This window comes from Myxine glutinosa, chromosome 1, assembly GCF_964187855.1.
Source record: "Myxine glutinosa chromosome 1, kmMyxGlut1.1, whole genome shotgun sequence".
In the NCBI taxonomy this organism is placed as follows: domain Eukaryota; kingdom Metazoa; phylum Chordata; class Myxini; order Myxiniformes; family Myxinidae; genus Myxine; species Myxine glutinosa.
Window position 1 is genome coordinate 192,340,678 of NC_136261.1, and position 26,112 is coordinate 192,366,789.

At 41.7% G+C, this 26,112-nt stretch overlaps 1 protein-coding gene across 2 annotated transcripts in view; it reads right to left on the reverse strand.

Moving 5' to 3' along the window:
- Positions 1–26,112, reverse strand: part of LOC137432421 (puromycin-sensitive aminopeptidase) — a 130,322-nt gene that overhangs the window by 53,987 nt on the left and 50,223 nt on the right. For both annotated transcript variants that reach the window (XM_068124348.2, XM_068124338.2), the window contains exons 9-16: positions 25,714–25,828; positions 16,850–17,014; positions 13,361–13,465; positions 10,900–10,960; positions 1,710–1,819; positions 1,283–1,346; positions 927–1,066; positions 246–380 (exon numbers count right to left, since the gene is read on the reverse strand). In XM_068124348.2, the coding sequence (XP_067980449.1) occupies positions 246–380; positions 927–1,066; positions 1,283–1,346; positions 1,710–1,819; positions 10,900–10,960; positions 13,361–13,465; positions 16,850–17,014; positions 25,714–25,828 (895 nt within the window). The remainder of the gene's footprint in view (positions 1–245; positions 381–926; positions 1,067–1,282; positions 1,347–1,709; positions 1,820–10,899; positions 10,961–13,360; positions 13,466–16,849; positions 17,015–25,713; positions 25,829–26,112) is intronic.

A 26,112-nucleotide genomic window follows, 5' to 3' on the forward strand; every position in this document is an offset into this window, starting at 1 on the left:
AAAAAAAAAAAAATCAAAGTACTCAAGCGTATAATATGCTTTATTTCATGTGCAACCATGAAATGCCAGCACCCCAACACAGAGCTATTCGAGTTCTGAAATAAAAATGAATAACTGCTTATTTCCAAAAAAAAAAAATGAACAATTATAAGAAATCTGGAATAGTGGCATTCTTATTATTAATAACTTGCTACATATCCAGATAAAATGTTATATATTGATGCAGTGATGGTCATTGCGGTCACCAGAGCAATGAGATCATCTTGGATGCTGAGCCTGTCACAAGGTGGCAAAGATTGATCTTGAATGGCAGGGATGAGGGCCTTCAGCATAGGCTGGCTGTAGCATGTGCGGTAGAACCCAACTGTGCCAGAATTCAGCTGAATGGGAAAAATTGGAAATTGATGAATAATTGCCAAAAAAAACAAACACAAAATACAAGGAAAATAAAACAACAAAAGGTGTGAGCAAGGAGACTCCAGCAGCACAGCTGCAATAGGAAATGTGGGAGAGGATGGTGCAGCAGTGGTGCAAGCAGAGCAGTAAGGAGAGAGGTAGGGCATTGCATCAACACAGTACACAAAAGATGGGGAAATAGCAGTGAAAAGACAGCATATGGAGGGAGCAGGGTAGAGCGAAAGAACACATGAAAGGGGGGTAGGGGGGGGGGGGGAAGATTGCAGTAGGGCATACAAATTAAGGAGGCCACGGCCGTGAGGGGTGAGGGGCAGAGGACATGGTGGCTGCAGTGGAGTGTGGAGTCGGTGAGAGAGGCATGGCAATGAAGGTGCAGCATGTCAGGGAGATGGGAATGACAGTGGCTCAACAGAAAGGGGTTGTAAGTGTAGTGGTAGCTGCATTGTACACAGAGGTGGCAGTACAGGATGCGACTGGGAACAGGGGCAGAGGCATGAAGTGCATTTTACCTTGACCCATTGGTTTTCCTTGAGGCCTGGGATGGTGACTGTTGTACTTTGAGTTTCGAGCAACACAGTCATTCGTACTTCACTGGGGTTGTCACCAGTACTGATAGTAATAGGAACCATCCAAGTGGGGCTACTATCACCTGGCATGTTTGGGGGTTAGTGGAAAGAGAGGTGAAAGGTTTTTCTTAAGTCTAATTTAAAATCGAGGAAAGGAAAAAAACTAAGAGAAAGAAGAATAAAAAATTTAAATCCACTAAGTGGAGGCATCTAATGCAATAAAGTGGTGTAGCTTCGGGAAAAGTGATTAAAAATTGGAAACAGTGTGAGGACAAGGCAGGTAGCTGCTGACATCTTGCCTTTAAAAGTACCGCCAGCACAGAACTTCTCTTGGGTAATGTTCAGGATACGATCTTCTCCTTGCTGGAGAGAAGGTCAAAGAGTGGATGTAGAATATCAGAACTTAGGTTTTAAAAGTTTGGTAAAGAAACAACAGGAGTCAAATCAGTGTGGCATGGCCATCGATTCTGCCCAACCACATCTCATTGTCCAATATGGATCACAAATCAGGAAAATGTAATAATGTTTTACATTGCACTACTTTGAAGGAAGCACTGAACAATTCAGTTACTTATCTTACAAGCAAACCTTGAACTTGAAACCAAACATTGCTGATGGAAGGGGGTTTGGTGGGGTATAGGGGAAGAAGGGGGTGGGGAAGAACAGTACGGAAGGGCACAAGATGCTACTTCAGAAGAGGATTAGATGCAGATATGGCAGTCTAACCTGCTCATCCGAAACATGCAAAACAGGGTAGCCAAGCTGCTTTGTCCATGTCCTCATGATAGCGGCTACTGGTTGTCCACTTGACTCCTCAAGGCAGGCCCAGAGATCCTCTGCACAAATTCAAATATCCATTAAAAAGACACCAGCATTCATGGGTTCCTTTAATAATTTGCAGGATGAACAAATTACAACAACCACACCCCACCCCTCACCATTTCTTGTGAATGCAAACATGTGGTTTTCCACATTCAGCTCCCCATACCCAACCATAAAAGGCGGCTTTATGAATTGAAATTTACAATTAGCAGGTAAAATGTGATACATTAAACATATAATGATAATTTAATAATGTTTTGATCCTGCACCATGCTCTAAACAGAGCATCAGTTCGACGCAGTTTCTTGACTGGGTTACAATACTGGATGGGTCGCCACTCCAACACAGGAAGTCAGGACACAAATTTGGAATTTCTGGAGGGTGCCGAGGATAGCTTGCCTACTCTTCAAGGAGGACACAGTGGGTTATTTAATGTTCCGATTTGAGGGACTGCACACACTCTGATGAATCACTCTGCCTGTGAAACAGAAGGATGACAGTTTGTAAATGATGGGCCAAGATTAAAGCCCAAGCTGGACAGCTTAGAGGTGAGTATGCATATGTATATAGGCCATTCTGCGACCCAAAGTTTTGATAGAATATATTTTTTAATAGAACAGTGGTGCAACCAAACTCAATAGTCCCAAATAGCAGTGTTTCTCTGATTCGTCATGTTAACAAAGTGACCTTATATTTCAGCTGATTATGAACACATGCTCTGTCTGCATCAGTCAAAAACATCCTTGCTACCGCCACAAGTGCATCTCTCAGACAGCAGCAGATATGTTGGATTATCCGGCTGCCATTCTGGCAAAAAAAATTGTTTTGCTTTTTTCCTGTACAATGTAACTTCATCTGCTGACGAATAACTTTAACTGCATCGATAACAAGCATTCTGAGTATTGCGCTGCAATACATGTCCCCTACCGGCAGTCTGTCGTCCGGAAAACTGTTGGGGAAATTACCAAAGTTCAAAGTGCCATAACTTTGTCAAAAATGATGGAAACGTCATGAAGTTCGAACTTGATCTGTAACTTATCATAAGGAAACCATGTACCAAGTTTGAAATCATTAGCATTAAGAGTTTAGAAAAAACAGTCCGGAAAACTGTTCTTTGCGTGACGGACGCACAGACGGACAGACGGACAGACTGACAGACTGACAGACTGACAGACTGACAGACTGACAGACTGACAGACGGAGGGAGGGACGGAGTGCAAACCTATAGTCCCCTCTGGTGTACACCGGTAGGGGACTAATAAAACAATAACATAGGTTTTGGTGGAAAAACAATTTGAAACATCAAGGCGACATGGATGTGCTGGGGGAATTTACACATACTCCCGAGCTGGAACTGACTTATTAGTCTCGCCCCAAAGGGAGTGCGAGACTATTGCAATGCCCGTGTGTGAGTGTGAGTGTGAGTGTGTGAGTGTGTGAGTGTGTGAGTGTGTGTCCACGTCTATATATTTTCGCTATAAAAATATAGTTTTCTCTGCACCTGCTGGCCTGGTCAATGTGAAACTTTAAACATAGGAGGGACTCCCCATGCTGAGCATTTTATTGCTAACTCTGACATCATAGGTCACATGGTATGGCAGCCATATTGGATTAAAGGAAAAATTTGGACATAATTTTCTCTGAAACTGCACAAAAAAAAAAATAATTGAAACGGGATCTTCAACTCCCCATGTGGCATATAGGGTGATAATGATGACATCATTGGTGAAGTGGTACTCAAGCCTTACTTGGTTGAATTGAATTTATTTAACCAAAAAAACTGAAACTTCATATATCTGATTTATGACCCGATGTGAGCGAATAATTACGTTTATGACGTTGATAACCCATGGCAAGAAACTATGTGACATAATAAGGTGCATTGATATGGGCCATAATAGTAAGTAGCATGTTCAGCTAAACACGCAAACGAGGCAAGACGATGCGATCTACGAGTGTCATTTTGTTAATAGGTTGTGATGTTATCGTCATACTTTCTTCACTTCTTCTTGGCATATGGTTCAATGAGGAAGGATCAAAAATTAAATATACTGCCACTCTTTCTATTGTAACATGGTCATTATATGTGCTACACTTAGTTGGCACACCACTTGATAAAAGGCTGTGGCATATGTTTTTATTTTCTTCTTTCTACAGGGCAGCACTCAGCAGTACTTCTTCTCATCCTCCTCTTTCCTTTATAAGGGGTGAGGTTAATAATATTGTTGCGGTTTTGAGAAAACCATTAAAAAGTAATGGCAACCACCATACAGGTCCCTTAGAAAAGTTATTTCAAAGCAGACCATAATCTTAGTCCCCTCCCCTTATTTCGGGTTATTACGTCATGCATTGGGGAAAGGTCCTCCACTTATAAGGGATAAGCTACCAGGCATTGCACCGGGCTCCAATAGACTCGACGGATTTATGGAAAAAGGCCATGTATAAGCTTCGAGGTGCGTTTTTGGGTAAAAGTTGGGAACCTCAATTTTTAACATTATTAGGGTATGCTGAATTCGATTAACCCAGTTCCCAAGCCGAATTTTGAGTTTGCTTTTTTGAGTTTTGAATAAACTGTTGAAGAACCTGGGCATTGGTGAACTCACAGAGGAGACAATCAAATCTGCAGAAGCATTCGTCTGCAGAATATATAATGTGCACAGAACAACCTCTGTTGATTCAGCACGACATATGTTGTTCTCCAAGACTGGTAAACCAGAAGCAATGTCACCGACAAGTGATGCTCTTCATTTCCATTTGATGCGAGTACACTATCAAGCCATGGTATGGAGAAATGCTCATTGTGCCATACCTGACCTTCCTGCACCGGTGGAAATGGGATGGAAACGAACGTGAGCCTATTCTGATGTCACCGAGTCCAATCCCAGAAAGTTGCATCGAGATGATTTGTTGTGCATGCCAGAAGCAATGCAAGACTCGACGCTGCAAATATTGCTATTCAGAGTTGAGGTGCACATAAATGTGTGCCTGCCAGCAACAGAGTGATGATCAGACCCCTTGTATGAATTTGATGTAGTTTGGCAAAACAACATGTGACATTCCTGAATGTTTGTGCTTCATGGCCATGTATACTTAATTTTAGAATAAATGTTTGTATGAAACATTGTCTTATTAAAACCATTTCCCATTTTATAGCGTCCAATTTCAATATCAGTTTGAATGTCTCTTTCAATATGTCGCCAACCATAATATAGACTAGACGGATTTATGAAAAAGGCCATGTATAAGCTTCTAGGTGCATTTTGGGGTAAAAGTTGTAAAGTTAAAGTAAAAGAGCTGCATGTATATACATGATATATAACTGCTCGTTCAAAGAAATTGGCCAAAAATGGCAATTTGGCAGCCATTTTATTTATGCTAATTAGAAGGTCAAAAACTCAAAATTTGGCTTGGGAACCAGGTTAATCGAATTCAGCATACCCGAATTATGTTAAAAAGTGAGGTTCCCAACTTTTACCCTAAAATGCACCTAACATTCACATTTCTCAGAAATCTGTCTAGTCTATAAAGTCTTTTATTGCGAGCTCTGTGGGCTTAAATTGTCACAAGTCAAAATGAAAGTTATAATCAAAGTGAAGAGGTAAATGTATAGGAGTGACAGCCAATCTGGTGATGGATATTTTGTCTCGGTTGTACTCATTGCTCAATATGGTCTCTCAAACTATTTGTGTCGGTGACACTTTCACAAAACAAGCATCTCAGTATAACCACCGTATCGACTAAAATAACACTTGTATAGTTCAGCAGATTATTTTGAATGCAAACTTTATAACCCCTTTATTAAATAAATGTAAATTTTATCATTGTTTTTAATCAAATAAGATTAAAAACATTGTTATCGAATTCAATTCATATATGTGGAAAAATTACATGCCCAGACCAGGAATTTAATTATTTATAATCCTGTTCATTAATGTAATTGCTTCACTACACTGTCAAGTGGTGTTTGTAATAGCAGACATGGATTTGCCCCCACATTGGAGGAAGACCCTCTCGTGTTCAGGCCCTTGGTGCTCTTCTGGTTGGCAGGAAGTGCCCCGGAACCATTGACGGAAAGAGAATGGCAATCATATGTGTGGGAAAATTGCATGCTCAGTCAGGGTCGCCCAGACAGCTCAGATGGCAGAGCACTGGTACGGTTCACCAGAGGACCTGGGCTTGATTCCTCGCCTGGGCATGTAATTTTCCCACATATATCAATTTAATTATTTATAATCCTGTTCATTAATCTAATTGTTATCGAATTACTGTTCATATAATTTTAAGCAGTAAGGTTACTTTCATATAGTTTACATATTTTACTTTACAGTAGTCAAGTTACTGTAAAGTAATTTTTTAATGCTTGGCAAGAATTACCATATCAGGCAACAGGAAAATCAGTGGGATGGATGATGCTGGTTTCTTTGACAAGTTTTATTATTGGTGGCTTGTTAGAAGTGGCACATCCGATATCGTCCTTCACATCAAGGCAGTTTCTGGATTTCGCTTTTATTTAAAGTAGGCTGGATAATCCACTCTCACAATTGCAAGTAGTTGAAAATAGCAGGGCTCCAAAGGGTCATTTTGCCACTTTGGCTCAGGAAGACAGGGCAGGAATTTTTAATTTGGTCATGGTGCCGGTGATAGCTCGCCTACTCTTCGCCAAATACACCGTGGTGTTTTTAACATCCAAACGAATTGTGGCAGATGGGAGGTTTCCTCTTTAGAGCTCGCAAATACTTAAACTCCCATCGGCTGCTCCCCCTCTACAAATCCCAAGTAAGATCGGTGATGGAATAGAGCTCCCATGGCTGGGGCAGCACCCTTCCATCAGTAATCAGTATTCTTGATCACATCAAAGCCAAGGCTGACCAACTGAATAACAATAATCCTTTGTCTAATCATCCCCAACCTTTGGCTCATCAAACAGTCTCTTCCCTATGCCTCTTCTAAAATTATTACCAGAATTAGTGCTCTTTCAAACTCCGTTTCTGTCCCTCTTCCTCTTCATTGTGTTACAGCCTAAACTTCACCGACACCCATCTAGCTTCTACGTACACTTCATCTTTTCTGCTTTACACTCCCTTCCCTCAATACCCATCGCCATGACTCTTTCTTCTTCCCCCTCACTGGTTCTCTTTGGAACAGCCTCCCCAGCAGTGTTTTCCCAACTTCTATCAACTTGCAACAATTCACGTCACTAATCGATCATCTAGATTTCATTAAATTGACCCATTTTCCATATTTTTCTTTGCCTTTCCGCCCAGGGGACTTGTCTTGGTTTTGGAGTTGACCCTTCCCCTATGGTAATATAGAAAACTGTGTGCTGCAACATCAGTGGTTTAACCAAGATACAAACGGAACATACCAAACACAGAATATTTAATTTGATGCATAAATTATTCTTTGACATCTTCAGATTTCTCATATCCTAAACTTCCCAGTACCATTTGACATAGACGACATATTCAGTTTTTCAAGACTGCAATTGCTAAGCTTAAATGACAATATCATTGCATGACGTCAGGATAGGCTCTTCAGATATATTACACGGCGTCTTAGCATGAGCGATTTGGATAGTGACATATCATAAATGGTTTCCACAGCTGAGTACACTTGCTTTTGAATAATGCCTGGCTTTCTTTGTCACTTCTCTAAATAAAAAACAATATATATATATATATATATATATATATATATATATATATATTTGTTTCCTCAAGCTGTCTGATTTTGAGATGATGCTGCAGTTGACTTGGTTTCATCAATGCGATAGCAAACTACACGTTTGCAGCAAATGACATTGGGGTTTTTCACTAACCCTATGTGATGATGCAGGCAAAACTGTACTTGATGTGTGACTCAAGATACTATCGCTCTTTAGAAGTTTTAGCAGTAGAGGTGGCCATAATTTTCAGTTCAAACAGCCAAGTGCATCGTCAATGAAGATGGCTCTGTGCATCATCACTTCATTACATATTGGATTTTTGTGGCAATTTCAGTGCTTCAATTGGTCTATGGTTAATGCACTTCTACAGCTACTGAACAACCAGACCTCAAGTGTTGACTCAGTAGCTGGGCTCACAATTAAATGAGCTGCTGAAGGTATCGACTCATAAGAATAATGGGCGGTTTTCACCGATATAATCAATCTCTATTTACATCAAAATGGCAGAAAAATGCCATTATACAATGATGTAAGCTGATGTATGGTAGTAAGCTGATGTATGCTAGTAAGCTGATGTATGCTTGTAAGCTGATGACGTCACCAGAATATAACACATTGGCTTAGGAATTATTGGATATGCAAGAGAAACACACACACACACACACACACACACACACACACACACACACACACACACACACACACACACACACACACACACACACACACACACACACACACACACACACACACACACACACACACACACACACACACAGCACCCCCACCAACTCTGGCATGTATACAGTCCATGTTTGGACTTTGGGATAACACTTACAGTGCCTTCAGAAAGTATTCACAACCCTTGACTTTTGCACATTTTGCTGTGTTGCAGCCTGAATTTAAAATGGATTAAAAAGAGATTTTGTTTGTCACTGATCTATCTACATGTAATACCACATAATGTCAAAGTGGAATTTTTTTTTAAGAAATTTTTACAAAATAATTAAAAATGAAAAGCTGAAATGTCTCGAGTCAATAAGTACTCAACCCCTTTGCTATGTACGACTCTCCAAATTGAGCTTAGGTGCATCCCATTTCCTTTGATCATCCTTGAAATATCTCTAAAACTTCATGGAGTCCACCTGTGGCCAATTCAATTGATTGGACACGATTGAGAAAGAAACACCTTTCTATACAAGGTCCCACAGATGACAGATGTCAGAGCTGAAACTCTACCATGAAGTCCAAGAAATTGTCCGTAGAAATCCGAGATAGAATTGTGAGGAGGCATAGATCTGGGGAAGGGTATAAAACAATTTCTAGTGTTGAAGATACCCAAGAGCGCAGTGAGCTCCATCATGAGGAAATGGAAAGAATATAGAAGGACCCACACTATTCCTAAAACTGGCCATATGACCAAACAGGACCTTGGTCAGGGAAGTGACCAAGAACTCAATGACCACTGACAGAACTAGAGTTCATTGGTTGGGATGGAAAAACACACCAGAATGACAACAGTCTCTGCAGCACTTCACAAATCTGGGCTTCATGGGGGAGTGGCCAGACGGGAGCCTCTCTTGAGAAACAAATAAACACATGACAGCATGCCTGGAGTTTGCAAAAATGCACTGAAGGACTCAGAGCCTGAGGAAAAATATTATGTGGTCTGATAAGACAAAAATTTAACTCTTTGGCCTGAATGCAAAGCCCTACGTCTGGCGAAAACAGAGCACAGCTCACCACCCATCTAACACCATCCCTACCATGAAGCATGATGGTGGAAGCATCTGTTCAGGTGGAAGCATGAAGCATGATGGTTCCCAACTATGGGGACACTTTTTAGCAGCAACGACTGGGAGACTTGTAAGGATAGAGGGAACAATGAATGGAGCCAAATACAGGCAAATCCTTGAGGAGAAGCTGCTTCAGAGTGCAAAAGACCTTAGACTGTGGCAAAGATTTACATTCCAACAGGACAATACAGCATACAAGCATACAGCCAAAGCAACACTGGAATGGCTTTAGAACAAGAACGTGAAAGTCCTTAAGTGGCCCAGTCAAAGCCCAGACTGTAATGCCATTGAGAATCTGTGGAATCTATGGGAGGGATCTATTGATCGCGGCCTGGGAGCGCGATCAATACGCGTGGCGGCAGGAGTTCTACAGACCTCATTAAACACCTCAGAATAAACAGACGTTTGACTGGCCAGTGACGTCCTCTGGATAATAAATCACTCTGTCCATTTCTTCAACCAGGTACGAGCTCTCAGTGTTCACCCCACGCCTGTAACATGCTACGAGTCAAGCCACATGTTAAGTGCGGAGAGGTCTTCCCCGAGCGCGGTTTCCCGACTAACTGAGAAAATCCATTGCAAAAGCTGGCGTGGTTGGGGCCAAAGTGGCAGTGTGAAAATGGACAGCCATATTTTCACCAAGAGCTCGTTTTGATCCGTCTTTAGGGCCTGCCCTTGCTATTCAGGTATAAAAGACCACAGGGCAGGATCTGTGTGTGCTGCTGGTTTTGGCTTCAGGGTGCTGCTGGTTCTGGCTTTGGTCTTGTTTGGGTTCATTGCTGGTGAAGATGCTCGGGAGGTGGTGCTTGTGTTGGCGAGGCGAGCTGGGGTTTAGGGAACTCGGACAGACGGCGCAAGCAGACCATATGTCCGAAGCCATGCCACGCTGCCTATATCTTTTAGTTCTTACACAGAAGGCTATTATCTTACACATTTTTTTTCTCAGCTTTCGTAGTATAAAAATCGTTCTGAGTGAACTCAAAAGAGCTCAACGAAGAAGCAGTATGCCATCAACTGTTCTTTTCAGAGCAACAGCCCAACTCCTCTAGAGCAGCCCCCGAATGATGATGCATTTTCGCTCCTACACTAAGACATGCTTGCACGTACCACAACCACACCTCGTATAATCTCCAACACGCACCATTAGACACCACATAAATTCCTCCCACCTTCACCTTTCCCTTTACTGTTGGGTCGCAGGAGCACGACTGCTACCGCCCGGTAAGCGAGAGGCTGTAATCCTCGCACTGTCTTTCTAAACACGTCTTACCTTCCCCCGTCACACCAGTCCACCAAGTTTCGTCTGAATCTGTCTGGAACATTTTGAGATATCCTGCTACGTTATCGTTTTTGGCCCATCTCTCAGTGGTGAAGAATCACATAAAAGATTCTAGTATCCAGAGCCAGATCTTCACCAAAAATCTAATCAATTTGTCCTTGTCACACATCCAACCTGTCCAACAAATTTCGTTTGAATCCATCCATAACTTTTCAAGATATCCCACTCACAGACAAACAGACAGACAAGGGTGAATACATAACCTCCATCCACCTATGGTGGTGGAGGTAATGAATGAACTTCTAGAGCGGGCATGGTGTGGAGGATGTGTTACAATTGAGCAAAGGTTCTTACCTGTAGCTGCATTTCTGTATTCAAACTTGGTCAAGTACAGGTGCAATCCCTTTCTGAAGGCCTGAAAAAGTATTTCGCACAAGGAATTCCAACACATGAGGAGGCCATTAGGCACAAAGCCTGAGCAATTCTGCCAACATTGATGTGTCCCTCTATCCCCATTGCTTATAGCTACATATCCGATTTCAGTTTAAACCAATCCAAACTTTCTGCTGCCACCACCTTTCCATGCACTAACAACTCTCCGAGTGAAATACGACAGCCTTAACATAGTCTTAATACTCCCCTTCTTCACGCACAAGCTGTTTTATTGTGGCAAATTTTTTTTTTCTTTTTTTTTTAGAAAAATGGTATACAGTATTTCAACTGATAACCAAAAAAAAAACTAAACTGAATTATGGAGAAAGGCATTAAACGTTCGTACATTAAATTCTCAGTATTCCTTGTTTGAAAGAAGCTATATATAGACCCGGCAGAGGTACCCGGCGTTGTCGGGCAACTGGCATTTCAATGACGGGAATATTAAGAGAGGAGGAAGAAGAGGATTTCCGTTTTACTTTACATAAATGAATTCCAGTTTCCTCTGCATGAGATGCAATCAATTGTTTCCTCAAAACAGTACCTTTATTTAATGACAGAAGACGCATTGTTCAGTCTTCAAATGTACACCAGAAGCAAATGAAGCCAAACAGCTATATATAGAGAAAAAATGGTGGATTACACTCTATCTGGCCCAATGGCGTCGTTTGGCTAATAGGCGGTGCTTGGGATGCAGGGAGGAAGAGGGAGGGGGCGTGGCCTGTAGAATGGGCGGCGCTTATGACCCACCCACATACATAAACTCAGCTTTATATATATAATACATAATATACAGTTGGACCTCGGCATTCACGGACCCCACGTATTCACAGTTCATAACGTATGCCCTGCTTCTACATTCCCACCTCACGTGTTCGCGGTTTTAAGTCTATTTATTTATTTTCTTTATTATAATTTTTTTTACACATCAGTACTTGTCTCCTACATCCACCACCACTGATATAAATTCAGCCTGGGAATTCTTTCACAGAAACCTGCTCTCTCTTATGCACCGAGTCATCCCATCTCATCTTCCATTATCTTACGCAACCTCCTGCTCTTGGTACTCTGAATCCTGTGGCAAGGCAGTTGCTTTAAAATAACTTGCATTATCCTCCTGGCAAGCAAATCCAACAAAAGACAACCTCAGATCATCCCACAAAGCTAATAACAAGTGTGTCTACTCTCTCTCGAGTTAGAAAACATCTGTCCAATCTCAATAATAAGCTTTCAAACTTGTCTCCCTCCTCTAAAACCTGGTAGTGCCTTGTCAAGGTGGTGCTTTGTCAAGACTTGCACCGTCTGCCTTCTCTGTGCTTTGTCCCCCTCAGATATCTGCAGGACGCACACGGTCCATCAGCAACCCCCTCCTGGTGAAACTGCCTATACCCAAAACCAATGCTCCTCCACTGCCTAAATCCTCCACTCATTTATTCCTCTTTTTTCCCCACCTGTAGAACCACCTTCCATACTCTCATCAATTCCTCTTCTTCCCTCCAGATATTCAAGTTCACAATCATCAAGTCATGCTGTTCACCCCCATCCTAAATTATGATCTTTTCTACACCTGTTAAACCTCCAAGGACTGAAAAGAGGAAAGAGTTTGCCTGTCTGCTTGTCTATCTGTCGGATGAGGGACGTCATGGTGGATGGTGGACTCATCAGCAAATAAATAATGTGGATTTTCCAGAGTGTCATAGAGATCATTGATGAAGATCAGTAAAAGGACTGTGCCCAGAACACTACCTTGGGGTACTCCAGCCTTGGCAGGGAGAGGAGATGAAAGGATTACGTCGAGAGCCACATATTGACTACGGGAGTAGAGGAAGTCAGTAGGCCTTGTGTGGAGCTGGCCTTGAATGCTATAGGCAGACATTTTGGAGAGCACCGCAGGATGCCAGACTGTATCAAAAGCTTGAGATATGTCCAGAGAGGGCCCCGATTTGGAATGTAAATAGAAAAATAAAGCAAAAGACATGGTATAAAAAGGGGTAATACAATACAATGATAGACCTATTTAGTGTTCTAATATTTGCTTTTGCCTCAGGATTCCATCACTCAACCTTCGAATCTCACATGCCTTATCCGAATCTGCTAACTATACACCAACTTCCTTGGTATTTTCTAAAAGTAAAATAATGTCTTCCAATCTCATTCATATTCATTCATTCATATTCATTCATTCATTTCATTCAATCTCTTCAATTTCATGTAATTTACTCACAGTTCATTTTTAATGAGTCATAGTTTTTTTTTTAAGGTGAAAAACGGGGAAAAAGGGGGAAACTCATGTGATGTAAGGGGAGGGTGGGAGGGGGGGGGGTGCAATCAAAAGGAAAACCATCGTCCAGTGAGTAATGTTATGAAGGCCTTTGTTCCTCACCGCATCACCAATGAATGCATGTAGCATGCGAATAATGGAAGCCCCCTTGCTGTATGAGATTGCGTCAAAGATCTCATTCACCTCTCCAGGGTTGCCAACCTCCACCTGCCCCACATGGCAAGATTTATAATAGGCTAAGTTAGCAGATTAGCTGGAATACTAATTAAGCATACAAATGCAGTATCTCAAGCATACCAAAGTACAAATTGAAATTTGGAAGGCGTCAATGATCTTTTAAAATACATCAAGATGCAAAAAGGTGACAATGCTGAAAAACATTCTTACGACAGCTACAATGATTAATTAGATGCCCGTAAAAATGCACACTGCAATAATGCTCATAAAATTGTTGTACTTTTAAATTCAGCACATTATGAAGGACTGTGTGACAAAAGCATATCACAACAATGCTAACATAAAACATGCACACAGCACACATTACAGACCTTCTTGGCCAAGAAGGAGGTTTGGCCCAAGTCATTCACAACTTGGTTGGCCAAGTCTGATGGTCGACGAGAGCAGATTTGGCAGGAATTTGAAATTTGTTCAAAGTGCCGGCAATAACGCATCTACTTTTCTTGAAAGACATTGTGGGATCTTTAACGTCCACAAACTAATGCTAGCAAATGGGAACACCCATCTAAATGTCCATCTGAGGCAACCATTCCGACAGTTTATATTCAGATCGGGAATCAGGTCAAAGACGAGTGGAAAGTGTGCATTATATGCACCATTCTTGTCCATTTGTTCTCACAAACCCCTCTTGCTGTATATACCTCTTCATAAATACCTGTTTGTTTATTTGGTGTACCATCCACTCAATAATGATAGCTGTTCTATCTATCTCCATTTCCTCCAACATATTTGAAGTCGTAACCATTAATCCAAAGTCTCTCTGCTCCGAATGTGCAGCAATTACCAACATGCTAGCTGGCTGGGTATGAACGTTGCAACAACCGGCCGTGCCAATGCAACCAACGCCAGAAAGACCACCGATCTGTCTGCAATGTGAAAGCAACAGACCTCATATGCATCAGTACCATCACGAGAGATTACAACAAATTTGAGAGATCTGGCTTCCACACAACCCTGGAGATATAGATGTGATGCTGGAGTGTCAGCCATACTCCATTGAGCTACAAACAAAGGCTCTGATCGATGGTGAATAGCTCTGATTTTTCAAGGAAATATTTGGATTGATGGAGGATGAGACCAGTCAACAGCTGGCTTTGAAGGCCAGCCTTGTAATATGGGTAGCACAGGAGAGGTTATGATTAGTGGTGAGGTCTACAAGTTCAAAAGACTGAACCTTTTCCAGTGGATGACCAAATAAATAGGTGGGATCATTTGAATATCCTTCCAGAGCTCTAGGATGAGATGAGATTTTCCATTATTAAAGGACATACTCCATTTATCAGACCAGCATCTAAGCATTTCTAGATCAGCAGAGAGAAAAAGAGATAGATCTGCTGTCTGTCTAGCAGAGGGATGTCGGTACTGTATGACAACATCGAGTTGTCTGCAAAATGTAAGAGTGTGTTTCAGAGCATGGGGGAAGTCACTTGTATTAACCAGTTAATTAGATTAGCAACAAGACTAGGCACAAAACATTGCCTTGGGGAATTCAGACCTCCACCAGTAGAAGGGAGGGGAGAATTACATCAATAACAACATAACTGCTTGAGTGGAAGAAATCAGAAATCCAGAAATTAGGATGGCCTTCTATGCCACAGGCAGAGAGCTTAGCATACAAAGCAGGATGCTAGACTGTCAAATGCAAGAGATATGTCCAGAGAGATGGTTCTATCCTCTTGAGATTGATGGCCTCCAACCATTGCTGAGAGATGGGCAGAAGCATGCCCAGAGAATTGTGATGATGCAAACTGATAGTCAGTAATCCAGTTGGTTGAAAACAGGAAATATAACATCAGCAACAATGATGGATTACACAACTTTGCTTGTAATTGGAAGTAAGCTCACTGGCCTATAGTTGGTAGGGTCTGTTTTTTCACCCGTGTGGATGGGAGAGGCGTTTGCTGACATCACGCAGATGGGATGTTGCCAAAGGAGGACAGATTGAATAGGGGAGATAGAGGGGAAGCAAGAACAGCAGAACATGGCATTGAGAACATGAGCACTCATGCCATCTGGGCCAATCACCAAAGCAGGGTCAAGGCTGGATAGACCTTTGTCTACCTTCTCAGGTGAAGAGGGCACAGAGTCTAGTAGAAAGTGGGTATGTCGTGATAAGATGGGGGCAGAACGGACTATGTTGGATCCAATAAATTTCTAAGCAAAGAGTTTATCAGTCTGCCTTATCTCGAGTAGAGACTGCAGTAATGCCCTTTTAGGTGAGGAACAGGATGGATGGGGAGTAATGACAATGTGCTACCATGACTTGGAGGAAGGAGACTGGTTGGAGGGTTCAGCCTTGAGATTTATAAGATGTTGTTTTCTGCTTTGCCTAAGGATGGATACGCATTTTATATGAGCCTCAAAGAGGAACCTAAATTTGGGTTTCCTCTCCATGGTGAAAAGGCAAGCTGCTATACCGCAACCATCTCTCTCCAGAATTCAGTGAACCAGTGCTGAGCAGAGATGGATACTTTGAGACCTGGTAAGTTTCCGTTCCATCACCTGAAACCCACCCGCCTGTGGAGATAGCAGCCAACAACGAGATGAAAGAGGCGAGGGGGAATGCCTCAGTAGAACTGGGTTTTCACATCTCGGTTACAGTGGGAGTTCGGCTCAAGTACAAGTTCAGTGACCATCAGACCATTTGAGAGTTATGATTGAAGAGATCAGTTATTTTCCCAAGTTCCACTCGTCTCAGCCTCAACGAGGAAATTGCCTTAGTGGTGATACACCAATCAGAACCCTGGACCAGGAGCCTGCAGTAGCTGTGTGCATCGGAGCAGGCCCAACAAAACATTGACAATTTTGTCATGTAAATATCGGTTATCGGGAAAAAAATTTATATCGGTGCAACACGATGTACATAACGATTTATTGCAACTTGCTTTATTTTATGGAAATTGTTATTGCCATTATTCTTATTAAATAGTTTAGTCTGTGAGCCTGCCATCTTCGTATTTGCTGTCTTTGCAGGAAGATGCGCAACTGCAGCTGTCTGTCATTTTTCTGGCACGAGAAGTGATCTTGATCCAATATTTAATGCGTATAACATTAAAATCAGGCCGATCATCACTTGGTGATCTTGGACCAAGTATGCCCAGTGCGACCTTGATCCACTCAAGACACAGTCATGTTACAGTGCTATTACAAAATAATTTCGAAATTTTCTTTGTGAAATATAAAATGTCTTAACTCACCAATATTAAACATATATGGCGGACATTCCAACACTCACCACTCACCCTTGTCAACCTATAATCGACTCACAATGCAATCTTTCACGAGTTTATTTACAACTTCCAGGTCTCAAACATCAAAACTAAACTAGTCACTCTCTCTGAGCTAGAAATGTACCTCCACAGGATGACTGTTTTCCAAGCCATCTGAATCGAGGGCACGGCTGTGATCTTTGGCAACAAACTGGGTCCAGATATGAAAGTCTTGAAAGCAGTGATCAACACACAAGTACTCGATCCAGGTGGCAAAGCCTTCATTAAGCCACAGGTGTGTCCACCATTCCTGCAGTCAAGAAGTGTCAAAAGGTGGACACACAAAAAGAAAACACACACACACACACACACACACACACACACACACACACACACACACGCACACACACACACACACACACACGCCTAAAATAAAAATGCTCATTTAGAAATTATCATGGTCACTAAACCCTGATCTTGTAAAAGTAAATTTATATCACCCCATGCATTTAATGTAAATCATGGAAACGTGCTTCAGAGTCTCAAACATTTAAAAAATATAAAATATAAAATACATTAAATAACTTGCATTATTTAGTATATCAATCAAAGGCCCATACTCTTTACAGGAGTTTGACTAGTGAAGAAATAAGATGCCAGGTGAAGCCAATTTGGGTAATTGGTGTAACGTCACAGAAGTGAGTTGCATTGCAGTATTTAATTTCAGCTCTTTTGCCATGTCTTTCTTACTGAATGAATCATTCATAACTTTCACCAATTTAGGTGAGAAATTATAGCTTATTACTCATCCTGGATGAGACCACTCCAAACTAGGATACTTGACTAAATGTGCAGGAATTTGGAATTTAGCCAGGGTGCTAGTGATAATTCGCCTACTCTTCACAAAAGAAAATGTGGGATCTTTAATGACCTCCTCGATGACCAATGCTAGGTGAGCCCTGTTTTTTTCACTGCATCTCCTCTTGTCTGGCACCATCTGTTCTCTCAGCCCAATCCTGCCCTGCTCCTTCAGGGCACTCTCATTCCCCCCAGCAAAGCACACCTAGTTATCCTTCCAAAACCCATGCTTGCTGGCAAGCTTCACTCTTTTCTCCCATTTGTGGGGCTGTCTTTTCCCCACGAGGCTGTTCAATCACACTTGTCCCTCTAGGCTAGGGCTTCAAGCAGGTGTTGCACCATCAACTTGCATCATCCTCCATCAATACCCAGAAACTTTTCGACCCCCATTAACTCTACCTAACACAACACTTACTTGCAAGTTACTGTCTTTCCTCTCCTCATCCTTTCTCTTTTCCTAGTCATTCATTTTCTTTAATTGTATGTTGTATCTGCTTTCAAATTTTCCAGTTTTCCCTCCATGGAGTTCCCTTCTGCATCCCACTTGTCCACCCTATGCATCCTCTGTGTCCATCTTGTCCACACAATGCATGCTTGTTTGCGTCTTGGTGTTGTCTGTTACATCCCGACTCGTTCAGGTTACTAGCTCTTCCACGAGCCTTGACTATGTATACAAAAAAAAAAGAAAAAAAAAAAGTGGCCTCAATGCCCCAATGTTTGTTCATTGCTCCCAACCATCTTCCCACCTCATTCTTCCATAAGCCTCAATGAATGAATGAATGAATGAATGAATGATCGTTTTAAGGCCATTTTCCCCACTAGAGCGGGGGTTAGCCTTGCGGGCACCATGACAATCATGGTTCCCTGTTTGAGGCAATGTTTTTATGGCCGGATGCCCTTCCTGACGCCAACCCTTGGTCGCCTCTTACGATGCGCAGGGATACGGTGTACCTATTCTAAACCGGGGTACACACCGGGATCATTCATCCCAGCAAGCTGGTACTCAATTTGCCGACCTCGGAAGGATGACAGGCTGAGTCAACCCCCCTGGCGTTAATTCAGCGATTGACCGGGATTCAAACCCAGGATCCTAGGATCCCAAGCCGGCACCCTAACCGCTAAGCCAACACCAGGCCCATAAGCCTCAATCTTCTACAGAAAAAAAAAACTGAGCAATAGAATAATGTATGCTGAGCAATAGTCTCAACAATGCCAAACAGAATATTCCCCAAGTTCATTAGGCCTTCAAAGCCAAAGGCAAGCTAAGATATGGAAATCCTCACAGCTCTGGAGAGAGAGGGTGGAGCTCTGAAAACCACATACTGGTACAGAAATGTACTATGCTGTTCACTGTTATGTGGGTTTGCTTGCTATCCTGTGCTGATGCCTCTATATTGCTGTCTTATAATTTCAGGGGGAAAAATATTTGTTCAACAAAGGAATTAAAGGCAGCAGGATAAATTATTTCCAGTTGATGGCAAGAAGTTCGATTGACTGAGGGTTAAAGGAATATCGATTACTTAAGGGAATATGACCATGATTTAGCTGTGGCAAGTTGAGTACATGACAATGTAGCAAGTTGTGTACATGACAATTTAGCTGTGTACATGACAATGACCAAGATCTAGCCAATCCCATGGTGACCTGAAAAGGTCAACGCCACTTAATAAACCATATAATCTGCAAACACCAAGCTTGAACTCTCTCATGTTCAAGAATCTCAGTGCCTCGATACGGCCAACAAAGTCAATATTATTGATAGAATGACAACAATGAATATGATTTGAAAAATGATAAATTGGATACACAAAATTGGATAAAGATTTTTTTTTAAATACTATTAATGGGACCCAAAAATATGATGAATCTGGAAAAATTATTTTACTTTTACCCATTAACCCAATCAAAATAACAAGGAAGTGAGGGCATATTTGTCAGGTGGTGAGAAAAAAAATAATTTTAAGTTCAAATAATATTTAAACCTTGGAATGAAAGTGAACTTTTAACAACCATAACTCAGAGATAATTAAGACGGATATGCAACTTTATTGCAACTCTGTTTACCCAAGCATCCGCAACCTTTGAATCAGCATCCTCCATCTCACACATCCCCCCCTTCCCCACTTCCAACACTACAACTTTAGCACCCCTTCTTTCACACAAGTACAACCAATGCAGCATCACATCATACTGTTATATTGTATTGTTATGAATTTTGGGTTAGGCATATATAGATTTCGGTAGATCTGCATAGGTAAGTATCCGGCTGTCGTGATAGGGAACCTCACCTGTGATACTGTATATTCTGTGTTTAGGCGGTTTGTCGGGGTAAGTGGATACCTGTGATCATACAAAGATGTTTGTGTGTTAAATAGTTCTAGGGACTAAGATAATTCCCCTGTGTGTCAGACCTGGTGATCATACCTGTGTCCCTTATGGCAACGCACTCTTATAGACACTTAGATAGGCCCTTAGTGCACACACTAATTAAATACCCTCCCCACCCCCTACAATGACTGACCGGAAAAACCAACAGGCAGCGGCCGCGCAGTACGCCACCATGGTGACAAACATCGTGCAAGGCAGGCAATAGCCACACCCAGGAGAACGTGTGATTGGTCGGGGAAGGGACAAGAAGATTCCCCGTGATTGGGGGTAAAGAAGGTGAAGGAGCGACACACTGATTGGCCACCGACCAATGACACCTTGGCCAATCAGTGCGGAAAGCGCGAACATTCGGCCAGTCGGTTTGGAGGGTGCGAAGGAGGGCATAACAAGTGACACGCTGGTTGGTGCAGAGGCCCGGATGACGTCAGAGCACGCCGAGCAAGAGACTGGGAGCGGCGCACATTTTGTCACTTTGGTCCGGACTTTGCTGGTGAACGTTGGTGTGCCAACATTGTCCCCTCTCGTTCCTGGTTCCTTCCTGTCCAGAGCACTTCCTTTTGCCTCTTGCTTTCCCTTGACTGTCCCTTCGTGTTGGACCTGTTCTGCTTGGTGGATGTTCGAAAGACGGTGGGGAGACCAGCGGACGATTCTCTTCCCCTGCGTTCGCATAGGACCAGCGAGCGAGGCTTGCGTTGGAGCGTTGACAAGCGATCGCGTGGGCATGCCGAGGGCCGCTCCGCGCCAAAGACCAGGCAGTTCGCGCCAACCGGAGCCGCGTTGGACGACCAAGCTGCACAACCAGACGATTCCTGACGAATGCTACACATCCAGGGACAGATAAGCTCGCATCCACAAACAAAGTTTCCTTTGATTTACCCTTTCCATTCGTCCTGCATATGAAGTCTGTGTGTGGGATCTCGATTTAGGAACATTATTTATTTATCGTCACATTCCATTGTTCTCGGGTTCCGTAATAAATATTTATTGTTGTACATAATTCCGTGTTCGTGTAAAGTTAATAATTTTCAGGTTGAGGATGCCTGCGGCCGTGAAGGTAAGTCGGCATAGTTCATCCCGGCTCATGTATTGGTCCGCCATAAATTGAATTGGGAAACGCCTCCAAGTAAGCTCGAGTCCATCCGCAATCCCCTGGTCTTAACCAAGGGGCAATTGCGCGACAGTATTTATTGTTACCACAGTATATTTCTCATGATATATTTATATCTCCCTTTCTAATCAATGCTTCCAGTATTTTCTCAATAACTTAAGTGAGTTTCTTAAAACACCACTGATCTTGAATTGAAATCGCAACTCTATGCTTCACATACTTTAAATATACCTGCTTGCAACAGATATACAGTCACGTGAAAAAGTAAGTACACCCCATGTAAAGTTTTGACTTTCTCAACATATTTCAACATACAGCTATTTGATCTTCATTATTTTTTTGTATTTTTTTTTTGTATACAAGATCGAGGCTCGTGAAAGAGCTAACATGAATCACACAGAAAGACAAACCGACACATAAAACATATAACATGGGGAGCGGTAGACAAGATGGGGAGAGAGGGGGAAGGACACAAACACAACATTTGAGAGCAGGGACATCGAGAGATCTGTGGGAGGGAGAGGGCTTTGGGGGTGGGGGGGAGAGGCATGGGAAGGGGGGATGGGAGAGGAATAAAACATATGGACACTGCCAGGACTTACAGGAAAGCAGTTGGAATTTCAAACAAAGTGGATCTGGGGTGAATTAGCGGGGGTAGTAGGCTATGAGCCAAGGGGGTTGGTCGGTACCATACAGATGGAGTAAGGCTCATTGTGATTTTTAGCAAGATATATGTCCCTAGATATGAAAAAAAAGTGATAGCAGTGTATAACTCTCGGCCATCTCTGTGTTATCACCCGAAGTATTCTTATACGCCTGCTTCGCTTCGCCAAAAAATGTGATATTTGCTAAAATTGGAATAAATATGTTTTTAAGGACCACAGTGCCAATAATTTGCATACTGGATGCCAACTAATATAGTAATAGAAATATAGAACATTTGTGGGGGTTATTTATCAAAATATTGATATAATGCCAAAAAATATGTTAAATTTAGTGAAAAGGTGGTCGAAATCGCTTCGAGTTCAGAATTCACATTGTACATTTTTGTCAATATTTCAAAAATGAAAACTCCCAGAGTAACATTTGACCCCTCAAAATCTTCGCAAGGAACCACTGCATTGGAATATATCATTACTTTGTAATATGGTGGTTGTTTGGGGCACATATTTTGGCAAAGTTCAAAATATGTTCAACCATACCCCCTAATTTTGATATTTTGGAACGAAACATAGCTTTTGAACATTTTAGGTTTATTCGTCTACTACTTTTGGTATCTCGGTGTAATTTTTGGTATTAGCTAGTATCCTAAAGTAGGTTTGTAACATCAGCTACATTATATTTCACAATGCATGCAAACTTGCTCCACACTCTAGGTTTATCATGATCTCTCGAACAAATAATAATAATAATAATAATTCATTTATTTTGTATAGCGCTTTTCCAGAAGCCCAAAGGCACTTTGACAGAGTGGAAAACATAACAGAAATACGATCTCGATCTCGATCTCGATCTCGGCACTCTGTGGTCCTTAAAAACATATTTATTCCAATTTTAGCAAATATCACATTTTTTGGCAAAGCGAAGCAGGCGTATAATAATATTTCGGGTGATAACACAGAGATGGCCGAGAGTTATACACTGCTATCACTTTTTTTTCATATCTAAGGACATATATCTTGCTAAAAATCACAATGAGCCTTACTCCATCTGTATGGTACCGACCGGTCAATTTGGGGGGTCTGGCTCATAGCCTATAGAAAAGATCAAGGTTTTGGATGGGGGAAGATAAGAGATGGTGGCGAACAGCTGTTTTAAAGACGTGGAGGGAGGAGTGGGATTGAAGGGAGTGTGGGAGTTTGTTCCAGAGGCGGGAGAAAAGAGGAATGAAAGAGTGAAGGTGAGCAGAGAGCCTAGATTTTGGCAGTTTAACCATCAGAGGGTTGCTGGCAGATCTTATGCGACCTGTAGGACTATTTGGGTGACAAAGCACAGAGAGAGCTGTTCAACAATATTGATAGATAAAGGTGATATAATATAACAAATATCATGAAACATTTACATTTTGTAGTCCATTGTATAATTTAAATAAACATAAATGCAAATTTCGCATGTGGAAAAAGTAAGTACACCCCTACATTTATCACGACTTCAAATACCTAAAATTAGAATCAGGTGCACCAGCTCAGGTGCAAGTGATTAGAACATCGTCAGAGAGGATCTTGGAGGAACCTGTCTTATTTAAACCTCAGACATTTAGTTTGGCTTGCTAGGATTTAGTTTGGTCACCATGCCTAGATCAAAAGAGCTCTCTGAGTCTTTCAGAAAGAAGGTTATAGATGCCTATGAGTCTGGGAAGGGATTTCAAAAGATCTCCAAACAATTTGAAATCAATCATTCGACTGTCCAGAAGATCATCTACAAGTGGAGAAGATTCCAAACAACTGCCAACTTGTTCGGGCCAGGCCGCCCCAGCAAGTACAGCCCGAGAGCAGACCGCAAGATGCTGAAAGAAGTCTCTAAGAACCCCAGAATGTCATCACGGGACCTACAGGTAGCTCTTGCCACTGTTGATGTAAAAGTGCACGAGTCTACCATTAGAAAGAGGCTGCACAAATTTGATCTACATGGGAGGTGTGCCAGGAGGAAACCTTTGCTGTCCAGAAAGAACATCAGGGCAAGACTAAAGTTTGCCAATGAACACCTAGGCAAAGACCAGCACTTCTGGAACAATATGCTCTGGACAGATGAGTCAAAGGTAGAGCTATTTGGCCACAGTACCAGAAGACATGTTTGGCAAAAACCAAAGACAGCATTTGACCACAAGAACCTGATACCAACTGTAAAGCATGGTGGTGGAAATATTATGGTTTGGGGCAGCTTTGCTGCATCAGGGCCTGGGCAGCTCACCATCATATAATCCACTATGAATTCTTAATTGTACCAGAGGGTGCTTGAGGATAATGTGAGCCCATCTGTCGGAAAGTTGAAGCTCAACCGAAGGTGGACCTTGCAACATGACAATGACCCTAAACATACCAGTAAATCCACCAAGGAATGGCTGAAAAGAAAGAAATGGAGGGTTCTGGAATGGCCAAGTCAAAGCCTGGATCTAAATCCCATCGAGATGTTGTGGGGGGGATTTGAAATGAGCTGTGCATGCAAGAAACCCCTCAAACATCGCACAGCTGAAAGAATTCTGCATGGAGGAGAGGGCAAAAATTTATCCCAGGCAATGTCAGAGAAAGGTAGACAGTTATAAGAAACGCCTACTTGATGTTGTTTCTGCCAAAGGGGGCAATAGCAGCTATTCGAGCCAAGAGTGTACTTACTTTTTCCACATGCGAAATTTGCATTTATGTTTATTTAAATTATACAATGGACTACAAAATGTAAATGTTTCATGATATTTGTTATATTATATCACCTTTATCTATCAATATTGTTGAAATGAAGATTAAATAACTATGTTGAAATATGTTGAAAAAGTCAAAACTTTACATGGGGTGTACTTACTTTTTCACGTGACTGTAGGTATACTGGCTCAGTTTTAAAGAATTTCCTTATTTTTAATTATAATCTTTATATTAAAGTAGCGGCAGTCTTCTGTCTGTCTGTTTCTCACTTTCACCCATTGGTTGGACAGCTGGCCCAACTCCACCCACAAAGGACATCATTAATAGGAAGGCTGACTCCATCCACCGGCATTTTGATTTTCATGCAATTCAGGCTGAACACATTTATGAACTGAACAATTTATGAACAATAATTAATAATAATAATTTAATGCAATTTATGAACTCACCTTTACATATTCACAATCCTCATATCTGACATTTACATTGCTAAACATAAACTTCCTGGAGCTTGTGAAGCAGCGCTTCGTTGCCTATACACCGTCCAAAAAAGGAAGGGTTTTCCATGGAATTCTGTTCCATGGGTCCTTTCTAGTTCCATTTGAAAAGCAAGCGACACATTTAATCTTTGGTTTATACCACCACAACCAGTGTTCTTCTCCAAAGAGTGGGAGAATAACAGACGCCGGTTACAAATGGCCTACGTCTTTGTCTTTGTTAAAAATAAATATATAAAGCTATAAATTCCTTGTGCCTTTAAACTATCCTATAAAGTATAATTGTGGGTTATGCAATCATAAGTGTCAATAATGAAAAATGTACAAGGAAACATTGCCCTCGGATAATGTCTTGCAGAGATGAAAGAAACTCGGGAATAAAATTCTGAGAATTTAGGTTTACAAACATATATTTGATTCTTCTCGTACTTCAAAATAAAGCACGAATGATGTCACATTTACCATAGATGGCGTAAATGTTATTAACATTTTATCCAGTGTGGAACAACTAAAGAAGGTGCAAATCCACTTTGTTTTATACAGATGCGAAAAATACCATACCTGTATTTAAAAATGATTCACTGCAAACTGCTTTTAGTAGTCTGATAACAAACCAAAGTTTGTGTGCATTCTACTAATAAATCTTATTATTTATTTTCATCAGCTAATGCTCTACAATGTGAAACAAAACATATGCATTGATGATTTATATAAAATCATCATAATCATCTTCATAACAAATGATGCAGGACAGATAGGGTCCATGTAACTAAAGTAAAGAACCGAAACGAGTGATTCGTACCATTGTAACAAGGTTCCCAAACCATTGGTGAGCGAGTTCATGGCCCACAACCAATGCGACACTTTGTCGTGCCTCTGAAGACGAGCTCTTGGGGTCCACCAGCAAGGCAAGTTCTCTGTATTAAAAAGGCCAAGCAGGGCATGGTTAGGATCAGAAATGACAGTCAGGGGCCTGCATACAGGCAAGAGGGAGAAAAAACAAATTCAAAAAATGGACAGAAATAATGAACTGGAGGCTGGGGAGAAGAGTGAATAAATGGGAGCAGAACAGTAGGATTGAGGAGGAATCAAACAAAGCCAGTTGGTTTAAGTAGTCAATGTAGTTGGCAGAGACGAACAGCATGTGCACACCTTTTAGTATAGCTGTCTGAATACTTTAAGGGGTTGATGCTTTTTCAGG